General features: G+C 41.2%; 1 gene segment (V, D, J or C); it reads left to right on the forward strand.

Annotated features, from left to right (window-relative positions):
* Positions 1 to 2,138: 2,138 nt before the first annotated feature.
* Positions 2,139 to 12,155, forward strand: part of LOC142097320 (Ig kappa chain C region, A allele-like) — a 139,022-nt gene continuing 129,005 nt past the window's right edge. The window contains 2 exon segments of the C gene segment in view: positions 2,139 to 2,268; positions 9,490 to 9,789. Of these exon segments, the coding sequence occupies positions 2,190 to 2,268; positions 9,490 to 9,789 (379 nt within the window).

The following is a 12,155-nucleotide window of genomic DNA, read 5'->3' on the forward strand; positions in this document are numbered from 1 at the left end:
TCACCAATTGGGCACAGACTACATCTTGCATGACAGGAAGACATGAAGGATTTATTGCACAGATAAAAAAGTATTAACAGACCCAAATGCAACATGGCATCGTCAGTTTTGTAATATGCTCAAGTTGGACGATGAGGTATTCAGTGTGGATTTGCTGTACCATTCCAAATTGCGTTGGCTATCGCAGGAACAGGTGTTACCCAAAATTTTATCTCTGTGAGAACAGATAATTATATTTTATGAAGAAAAGAAACAGCAATGTGAATTATTGTAAGAAGATTTCTATAGGAATGCTGCATTTCTGTGCGATGTCAAATCAAAACAACTTGAATATTTCTTTGCAAGTTAAAACTAAGTCTATATATATGATAAGTGGATAAAAAAAAACAACCATTTTGAAGAAAGCTACCTTTATTCAAAACACTTCTTCTTCAAAAGGAAAATTCGGATGAACATTTTCCCCAGTTAGAAAAGGTCATTGATGAGCAGGATGATATATGCAAATTATTTGAACAATACCCAGCTGTTATAGACTTATTAATTGGCGAATACAATGAAAGGTCCATTGACTTTGAGAATCATGACATCACACTCAAATTAGCATTTCAGTCTCACCTAGTTGATGTCACCAAGGCACCTAAAGAACTGGGCCATGGATTACAGTACATAGTATATAGTATATTAGTACAATGTCTATTTGTCACACCAAAATTTTGTAGGGTAGTGATTATGGTGGCACAGTGAATAGCACTCAACATCTGCCTCCCTCCCCTCTCTGCCAAGACTTATACTCATGTACAAGGCCCTCGCCAACTCCACTGCTTCCTATATCTCCTACCTGATCTCCATATATACTCCATCCCGCCCTCCCTCTGGTTGGCCAGTGACTGTCATCTTTCCTCCTCTCTAGTAACCACATCTCTCTCCCTTGTAAAAGGTTTCTCCCATGCTGCCCCCACCACTGGAATGATCTCCCTCATTCTATTACACTATCCCCTAACCTGTATAGCTTCAAACGGTCATTAAAAACCCATCTGTTTCTAAAAGCCTACCAGTCCTTCACCTAACCATTTCACCATGAAGTATACCTCACCCTCTTCCATCCTCCGTCTCTCCCACTCTTGCTTCTTACCCTCAGATCTTCTTACATTGGCTAACCCCCATGTGTCAACTCTTTGCCCCTTTACCTTTAGATTGTAAGCTCTAGTGAGCAGGGCTCTCTTCCCTCCTGTTCTCATTACCTATAACTTTTGCTCACCAGTTACACTGCGCACCTCCTCTTTGGGTTCTCTGCCCATTGACTCCACTACTCAATTGTCTTCCCACCTCTTTCAGTGGCTCTAATCCTATTAGTTGCGCCCAAGCTAACGGGCACAGGTTTCAACTGAATATACCTCTTGCAACCTAGCAGCTATGTTGAGAGTTGTAGTGTTATGTGTTTGTTCTATTGTACTGTAATACCATGTACTGTCTTGCTATTTGTCATTTGTACGGCGCTGCTGACCTCATGTGGTGCCCCGTTAATAAATAAAGGTTAATAATAATAATGGTTAATAATAGCAACTCATAGTTATTAGAATATCACATAAAGCATAGAAAAAAAGCTAAAAGAACATAGTGTGCATTGCATATAGCAGGGATCATTTATAAGGTTTATCAACTCCACGGCCACCAGTGCTGCATTTGTTAATGCAAAATGTAGTTATTAATGTAAGAATAACCACCTGTGAATAATAGGTATATAGACTATGGTTACATGTTATTAGTACATATTATCAGTTCTAAGAGTTTGTCATCACTTCACTATTCAAAACAGTATTCTCACTTTACATAATGATGAAACTATTTTGTGACTTTTAATGTCCTTGAAAGTGACACTAAGCAGTACCTTATCCCATGATATCTGGTATATAACCGTTATACATGTTTCACTGTCTACAGGGGGGGCTTTGGAGCTGATTGTTCCTCCCACACATCAAGGACAGGTGGGGTCCAGTGCTCGGATTCCCTGCAAATACAAAGTGGAGAAACTTCCTGTTGATTTGAAGTTTTTTGCAATACAGTGGTACAAGGAAAGAAAGATTATTCTGATCTATGATGATATTGTTACAAAAAATGACCCTAGATATTCGTTGGACACAGAGAGAGCCTTAACTGGAGTCGCTGATCTGTCTATATCTAATGTATCTATGTTTGATGTTGGAGTCTACACGTGTTCAGTGATCTACAGCCCATTTAAGGAAAAGGAAATCCAGTTGGACATTACAGGTAATTCAGCTTTTGTTTGCAATAGAAAAACATTTTTGTATACTATGAAGGGGCATATGCAAGAGCCAAGGGCAAACATTCACCTTGTTACGTCCCTGCCCAAATCCTTCATTCCTTATTTTTTTTGCATGGTGGCAGCATCAAATAGCATCATTATTGTCAGACTGTGGGTTATTGTTATCATCAGTTTATGAAAATTCTTTTCCCCAGAACCGATAATCTGGGTTCTACTGATACAACTGCTCCAATACAGTAACCTAAGTCCAGGTCTACCATCATTTAAGGGTGTATTCAGGAGCGAACTGTCCTTGCTTTACATGTACTCAATATTATATAGGCAGACCCAGGGTTGTGGAAAGGGCAAAAAGGACCCAGTGTGGCATAAGTGGAGGGGCTTTTTTTTTAAACAAAGTTCAGATGTTCAAATGACTGCCAAAGGTGTCTCTTTGACTTCTGAAGTTATATTGGCAGCATGTTGGCAATATGCTTTACATTGCTGACTCACAGTACTGTGGCCATGGGTTCAATTCCAATCAGTACCAAAGTATGTATTTTATTCAGATGGGACAAGTTAGGGTTGATGTCATATTGTACAGTGGTAAAGAATAGGGTACAGAGAGATCAGACACAAATGTAAATCCTGAACTGATATAAAACTAAAGAAATTATGTTTGGATAATATATATTAATAATACTGATACTATATCATACTTGCCTATCATTTGGACAAGTACAGGGGTGGGGGTGGAGGTGTGTCAATGTGATTTGCATCATTGTGGAGCAAGGGGTGGAGCCATGATTACACAATTTGCATCAAATTGTGTCATCATAGATAGTCCGGACAACTTCAGAAAAAAGTGAAGCGGGATTCGGGAGGCTGGCCTACTGTCACGGGCACTAGGAGTCTTTACCCAGGGATCACCAGGTGATAAGCTTACCAGAGCAGTATAGGTGGTAATATGGTACTCTGGTAGCGGGGTGATCACGGAACAGGAGACAGCAGATGATAGAGATGCTCGGGAAAGTCTATGACTAGCAGCACTGGTAATATATATGTAGTAATACACGAGGAACTGAATGGACAAAGGACACGTGAGGGTAGTCAGTGGTCTGCGGTAGCAAGTTGTACCACTGCTATAGTGAGGAGGAATGTCCAACAGAAACGAGGAGGTGATGAGAGTCAGCGGTCTGCGTTTAGCAAGTTGTACCGCTGTCTGGGTGAAGGAATGGGATCCAGGTGAAGGTATCCGGGGAGTCAGTGGTCTGCGTTAGCAAGTTGTACCACTGCTATGTGAGAGGACACTGGAACAGGTGACACTGGAAACAGGAATCAGTGGTCTGCCTCTAGCAAGTTGTACCACTGAATATATATGGGAGGAGGAGCACGGGGAGAGACTGCAATACAGAGGATACACGGGCACCTTGAACTTGATCCACAATGACATGCACAATATAGTAATGACTGAACAGCACTGCAATAATACAAAGTCATAGAAACTATCCGGGCAAAAGATAACACAGTCAATGATGGCAAAAGTCTCAGCGGATAGTAAACTCCAGAGGAGAACAACTCAGTCCAGCAAGATATGCAATACACCAGCACAGTCAATGAGAAGTATGCATACCGTGGTTCAGGAGCAGGCTGTCAGACAGGAGTGCGGAGATACCTGAATGGCTGGAGGCCGGCAGGATGCGAAGTCCCTGGAGGGTGAAGCGGTAATCAAGTAGGTGCAGCGCACAGGTAGGTAGACCAGCAGGGGAACAAATACTCAGGAAGCAGTAGTATGTAGAACTGGACTCCTGGAGGACCCTGAAGAGTAGCGATGGTCTAGACGAGATGAAAGCAGTGAGGCGCAGATCTGATGCAGACTGGCGAATAGAGACCAGCAGGAACACTGAGAAGCACGGAGAGCGGATCAACTGCTGCAGACACGAGTAGAACTGAGGAGTAGCAGCCAGCAGGACTCTGCAGGTACATGGAGGTAGCGGATAGCAACCAGCAGGTGCAGCCACGATGAAACACGGGAGAGTAGAGCTGAGCTGGAACTGTTGAGCACGGAGAGCAGCGGATAGGAATCAGTTGTAGCAGTCTCGAGGAAACACGGGAGAGTTGAGATGAGCTGAAGACTGTAGCGCACTGAGGCAGCAGATAGGAATCAGCTAACAGTCACGATGAAACACAGCAGAGTTGAAGTGGTCTGAAGACTGTAGTGCACGGAGGCAGCGGATAGGAATCAGCTAACAGTCACGATGAAACACAGGAGAGTTGAAGTGGTCTGAAGACTGTAGTGCACGGAGGCAGCGGATAGGAATCAGCTAACAGTCACGATGAAACACAGGAGAGTTGAAGTGGTCTGAAGACTGTAGTGCACGGAGGCAGCGGATAGGAATCAGCTAACAGTCACGATGAAACACAGGAGAGTTGAAGTGGTCTGAAGACTGTAGTGCACGGAGGCAGCGGATAGGAATCAGCTAACAGTCACGATGAAACACAGGAGAGTTGAAGTGGTCTGGAAACCACAGGAGTAGAAGTGGTCTGGAAACCACAGGAGTAGAAGTGGTCTGGAAACCACAAACGAACAACAGGAATCAGCAGCGCTGAATACACGAGGAAACACGGGAACACCTTCAGAGGCTCATGGGGAATGAGACTCCAAGATCAGGCAACGAGGTATGGACAGCAGGTGCTTTAAATAGGGAGTGTTGCCTGATCAGCCAATTAAGTTAAAGGAACAGGTACTGAAGGTTTTGAAAGGGCTGCGCATGCGCAGACCCTCAGGATGGTGAACGGCCACGGTTCCTAAACACACGGGAAGAAGCACTCACAGTCTGGTGAGTGACACCTACGTTGCTGGAGTCAGGGACGACTCCCCGAAATTCAGGAATCTCCCGGTCATTCAGGGAGAGTACGCAAATATGAGCTATAGGGATTATATGATGCTGGTAAGGCTTAAAGTGTTACAAAACCACAGGCCACAGAGTAATATTTTGTCAGCTATTTGATCTACCAGACAGAAGAGAGTGACGCAGTGTGAGCCAAACATATGACACTCACACCCAATTAACATAGCACTAATGAAATGCGTCAGTAAAACTTCCAAGTTTGTGCTCATCAATCAAAGTAATGGATCAGAACGTACAACTCTTGTAGGTATTTACAGGCAGTGTAGGACCAGGGCATGAAGGGCCCACCGCAGGACTGCAACGCTAGGGGCCCACCAGAGGGGGTGTGGCTAGCCATCATAGAGGTGAGACCAGACTTTAGAGGGGTAGTGGTCAGTCCACAAAGGACAGCTAGCACCATAGTGTAGTATATAAAGAATGTACTGTGTATATAAAGAGTACACAGTCTTGACCTGCCCCTTAGATTGGGCAGAACATTTACCAAAAAATCGTGATTGTCCCACTAGATCATGCTTGGCTATCCTGTGGCACTCCAGGTGTTGTGAAACTACAAGCCTCACCATGCTTTGCCAATATATAGCAGCTTATTGCTGGAAGGGTATGCAGGGACTTGTAGTTTCACAACACCTGGAGTGCCACAGGTTAGCCATGCCTGCACTAGACTCAGAACATTTGGCAGAATGTCCACCTGTTCTTGTCACTTTTCCCACCTGTCGCTGCTGGTTTCTTTAGTTGCGGCTTGTCTGGATGCTGGAATGTTGGGGGCCCTATTTGGAAAATATAATGGGTACATTTAGAAAATTCCAACCAGCCCCGGCGTTAAATGAATAGGACCCACAATTAATACTTAGGCCTTCCTCCAGCCCCAACATTAAAGTAATAGTATTGCCATTTAATAAACCTATTTGCTTCGCTCCAGACAGCCCCTGCAATAAATTAATCGCATTTACATATAATAAATATACCTATTTTCCGCAACCGTCACTGCCATTAAATAATTCATATTCACATTTAATAAATAGACCTCATGCTCCTCAAACTTAGCCCCACAAATTATTTATATTCATTTAATATAGGAGTATAACATATTAGGATTGTTTGGAAGACATATAGGAATCTGGAAATCTGGAAAAGTGACAGGTAAATCTGCAGTTAACTGAAACATCTCTGGACTCTTCCTGGACCACTGGGCTGGACCTTGACTCTATCAATTTATTTGTGCTGGACCATGACTACCTCTATTTCTCTGGGCTGGACCTGGACTTCCTCTGTTTATCTGGCCTGAACCTGGACTCCCTCTATTCATCTAAGCTGGACCTGAACTCCCTCTTTTAATCTGGTAGTTATTTCTAGTAACCTGGCAGCATTTTCTGATAAATTGCCAGCTTTGTCATTAAGGCTGCCACCCCTTTCTGTAAAGTGTGCAACTCTCACTGTCAAGTGTGCATTATCCTGTGTGAGATTTGAAACTGTATAGTCTTTCTCATCTCCTACAGTCTCTTTATGCTGTATGTGGACTCTGTATTTCTGCCTCATTTTGCAGCAATTGTCTCCATTGTATTCTCTCTCAAAATTATCTGCTCTCTCTGTGGTAAGCTTAGTGGCTTTGGCTGCTTTTTGTGCCTTTGCCGCTCCTCAGGGTTCATCAATAGTCCAAGCAATGGCCTCAACCTCCTCATCTCCAGCCACCTTACCACGCCTCTCCTCCGTCTTCTCTCCCTTTGGTACCAATCTCTTCTTGTTTGGTTGGTTATGAAGTAATTTCCTTAGATCTTGCTCCTCTGGGCATGCTGGGAAGTGTATTTTCCTGCACCCGAACTCTCTACTGCTTATGGCTCCTCCTCCCCGTCACTCAAATGTTAAATACTATGAACTCCATTTGATGAGGAGAGAGATTACACAGACTGCAGATGACAGAGTTCACTTGGCTGCAGCTAATTGTTGTTATGTACTGATTTCTTTCCATACCAGGTGATACTCAATTAGTGACAGCAGTTTAACGTACAGAGCTCCATATTTGAAAAGTTCCAGGCACAAAGAATACAGTCATTGCAAGCAGTTAAATGCTGAAAGCTCAGTGCAAAGGGAAGACTTTCATAGTTTCTATTAATAACTGCTGGAGAGTCCACATGAAGCGAATGGGGAAGGGAAAGAAAGCAGATAGAAAAGATCTTGTGAACAATCGTTAGGTTTAAATTTAAGTAAACTGGATTAGCATCTGTAATTATGCCTGTATTAAAATTAATCTGAAGACATAAGATCTATGAATATACAACAATTTTTATGAAACCCATGATGATGAGCCACTATATTTACATTTTTTTCGTTCTATTGGGGGGTGGGGGTATTTTAAGGAACCGTTACACATATTGGATCTATGCCCTAAATAAACATTCACCCAATGATTTTAATAATTCTTTTCATTTAAATTTCTTTATAGAAAGCTAACAAAATGTATATTTTTTTAGTACAATGCTCTTTATAATATATTACTTAAATATTTTCCTTTATAGAATAAAAATGTCTAGCTCATATGATGTAAAATTTAATTTATATGCATTTCCCATTATGGTCCCTAAATGCAGCTACCTGTTTCAAATCCATTTAAAGCAACAATCCCACTTAAAAGATTTTTTTAAAAATAGAAATCTAAGTACCTTTTAATCTATCCTCCTATAAATTATTATTTCCTTTTGAAAAGCTCTCTGGTTGGCTTCCAGACACAGACACATTCCATCTGCAACCCAGACACAGGCTAATTGCTCTCAGCATGTCATGTGAGGGCAAAGGGGTTAGAAGGAGGATGTCACAGTGTAGACAGGGCTCAGAGGGGCATTTCAAATCTGCTCCCTACATCATGTACCATGTTACTGTGGTTGCCATGGTAGTCCAGAAGAAAAAAAAAGTAGAAGGACACCCTCTTCAAAATGCATCACAGGGAGGACACCGTTGCAAGGGTTAATCCAGTACATGCTCTTTTTACTCATGATTGTAAGTGCATTGTTTTTATATCACAAATAAATTTGAGGAATGCTTTCCCTCTAGCGCTACACTTTCCCACTGTGATTGACGCCTGTGCTAGTGATTGGGGTTGTTTTACTGCCAGCAGGAGGACCTATTCTATCCATGCATACTGATTGCTGAACCTTCCTCCCACTTCTCCTACCTCCAGTTCTTTAAAAATTACCTTAGTATCTTGGACCTACAGTATATCGAACCCTAATATCTGACATTTCTAATTCAAATATCTCTGACTTATTTCTAGCTCTAATAATTCTGATTTTATCTAATACCGCTTTCATACTGCCGCCCCGGCAATATCCCGGGTTTTTCAAGCCGGGTTTTTGCCGGGGCTCGGAGCATCCCAGCTCAGAAACACCATTCATACTGCACCTCGGACCCGGGAATTTCCCGGGTTGACCCCATTCATACTGCACAAGTCTGTGCCCTGGCAATTTGTGGGAGTCATCACCAGAGCAGTTTTCATTGGCTGAAAAATGGTGATGTCATTGAAAGGTGACTGTTTTTTTTTTCTTCCACGGGCTCCCACCGATGACAGCATCCTCCAGAGACAGGCAGACAGCCAATCAGCTTGTTTTCTGTGCAACCGGGGTTGCACCATTCATAGTGCCATTCAACCCATGTCCGACCCGGGAATTACCCCTCGATAAATCCCGGGTTGAAGACCCGGGTTTTTAGACACGGGATTTTTGACTTGTACCATTCATACTGCACCAAGACCCGGGTCGTTTGAGCTCGCCCCGGCAAAAACCCGGGATATTGGTGCAGTATGAATGGGGTATAACACCAATATGTCTAATTTATATTTAATCCTAAAGTCTGACATTATATCTAATCCGAATATGTTTTATCTATACCTAACCCTAATATCTTGGACTTATATCTAACCCTAATATGTCTGTAGGGAAATATTAAAACTGCTAGAGACAGTAGTGAAGATAGGATGGCTGTGTCACGTGTCCACCAGTTCGCCAATTCTTCTGCAACCTACATACAGTTATATTAACACACCTGTGGGAAAGGGACATCCAGTTAAATGTTTACTTCATGCATAAGTAATCTGTATGGTGCCATATTTATTTCATATTGATCTTTAATTTTACTAATATCTCTTACTCTTGTTGCACAGGTGTCAATCATTAATGAAACAATTGTTAGAGAGAGACCATAGATGATATTTGGTACATGGCATGAATTTGTGGTTCACGCTTGTGTCCTACTGTCTTTAAGCACCTGGTCATCAGTGCAAGACTGTGTGCGGTTTTCAGATAACATGTCTACTCTGATCTGTTACAGCTTCTCCCAGGATCGTAATCACTAATAAAGTCATTGTTGCGTATAAAGAGAGTGTTCTGCGTAGCTCCATCACTGGATTCTTCCCGATGGACATAGACATTAAGTGGTTCAGGGATGGAGAGATACTGAAAAACTTCATGTTGGATAAAAATCTGAGACACCAGGATGGGACATACAGTGTGAACAGTTCAGTAATAATATCACCGACTGAGGGGGACAGAGAGCGGAACTTCTCATGTAGAGTCCAACATCCGTCTCTACTTCAACCTATCCATGAAGACTTCCAGTTGGTGTATGGAGGTAATAGTACTATTAATATACCTTTACACATGAAACTATTAGGATGTTGCCAAGTTCTTTTGCCATATGTTGGGCCATGGTCCACCTTGTCTTTTCCTTTAGAGATGAAATACCTCTGTTCCTTATCCAGAGAGAGTAAGACCCCAAACAACTTGAGACCCTAAATAATTGGGACACATTTAAAAAGGATGTTGCTTTTATTGTGGTAGAAAGGGACTGTAATGGGAAAGGTCATAAAGGGATAGATGAGCTGCAGGGGGTAACACACAAGGGGTAATTACTAAATTCACTAATTATTACACATCTACCACTATCTTTGATAGAAGTTCTAAAAATAACTCCTGCAGGTCTCCAGTTCTCCAGAGATCTGCATATAGCAATATTAAGGTACCAGCGGGAGATGAAACCCCCAGCTAACTGCTACACAGAAGGTAGAAGGGTGATAGCCCAAAGTGGACTTTCCCTTTAAGTAAGCTATATGGTGTCCTATATTTCATATGTATAATTTTATATTTGCTATTTTGTTTATATCTATAACTGTTGATCAAATGGCCACAATCATTAATAAAATATTTGTTTGATATAAAATAGAGTTAATATTTAGAATATGGCATTAATTTGTGTTTCACACTTGTGTTTTGCTGCCTCAATCACTCTTCAAACACCCAATCATCAATGAAATATTTTCAGATATTATGTCTACTATGTTCTGTTACAGTTTCTCCACAGATCATTATCACTAGTAATATCATTTCCACCAACAAAGAAAGTGTCCTGCGTAGCTCCATCACCAGATTCTACCCAGAGGAGATTTATATCCAATGGCTCAGGGATGGAGAGATACTGAATAAGGTCACAGTGGAAACACTACTGAGACACCAGGATGGGACGTTCAGTGTGAACAGTTCAGTAACGATAACACCCACTGAGGAGGACAGAGAGCGGAACTTCTCATGTCGAGTCCAACATCCATCTCTACGTGAATCTATCCAGAATGATTTCCTGTTGGTATATGCAGGTAATGATAATTTTAGTATCCCAGTATATATGGATTAGAAACTCCTGTAATGCAAGCATGTTCCTTTGGGCTTTGCACTAAGTAGATAATTTTTTCACACCGGACAGTGCAAGATAAGTCTGCCTTATTTTTATTTATGATCTTACCTATTTACATTTCATATTTTGCAATATTACACTTTCTCAATAAAGTATTCAGAGGACTAGACTTTCCCTAAAATCTACTCCCATAAATGGATACACATTTTTCTCATCTTATTTTTGGTTTCTGACTACATGTAGAGATGGCTCTGACATATTTGGGGTCTAGAACATACATTTTTTGGGGAATTGTGGGCTAAGTGGTTAGCACTTCTGCCTTACAGCACTGGGGTCATGAGATCAATTCCCGACCATGGTCTTAGCTGTGAGGAGTTTGTATGTTCTCCCCATGTTTGCGTGGGTTTCCTCCGGGTGCTCCGGTTTCCTCCCACACTCCAAAAACATACTGGTAGGTTAATTTGTCTGCTAACAAATATTGACCGTAGTCTGTGTGTGTGTGTTAGGGAATTTAGACTGTAAGCCCTAATGGGGCAGGGACTGATGTGAGTGAGTTCTATGTACAGCGCTGCGGAATTAGTGGCGCTATATAAATAAATGATGTTGATGATGGTAAAATTGCCAGTACAATAGGGGCCCTGATTTTTATAAATTAATGGGACAAGTTTATTGCCATTCTATCCTGTGTCAAATTAATGTGGGAAAGGCTAATCAGAAATTCTTTTTATATTGTCCAAAGTGTAAATAAATATATATTTTATATAGTAGTGTACTTTAAATAGACACTGCGGTATGTTATATAAGTGATAGTATACTTTCAAGTAGCTCTCAGATGTACATGGTATGTAGTATAATATATATTTAGTATAATATATATTTATCTTATTCACTTCCTCAGATGTAAAGGCTAATTCTACAGCAATTATTGTAGCTGTTGTATGTCCTATCATTGTATTTGCAATAATTGCTTTCATAATTTATCGCTACCGGCGCAAGAAACAAAGTAAGTCCATTCTATGCTTTCATATTATCTATACCTATATTTATGTAAATTCTCACTCATTTCTATGGTTTCGCATTGTTATTAAAAATAAAGCAGATAAGAGTACATTTGATAAGTTTAATTAGTTATTATGTTGTGTGATAAATACAATTTTACGGATTAGGATACTGGAACTTTTTCTATTTAAAGTAATCAGTTAAGTAATGAATTTATTACATTTTCAACCTCTCTGCAATACCTCATAATGGTTCTTTAATAGCATGTTATAAGAAACAAAGGGAACACTGTTCTCACTGCTCAAATTTGG

The sequence above is a fragment of the Mixophyes fleayi genome, chromosome 7 (assembly GCF_038048845.1).
Source record: "Mixophyes fleayi isolate aMixFle1 chromosome 7, aMixFle1.hap1, whole genome shotgun sequence".
Taxonomy (NCBI): domain Eukaryota; kingdom Metazoa; phylum Chordata; class Amphibia; order Anura; family Limnodynastidae; genus Mixophyes; species Mixophyes fleayi.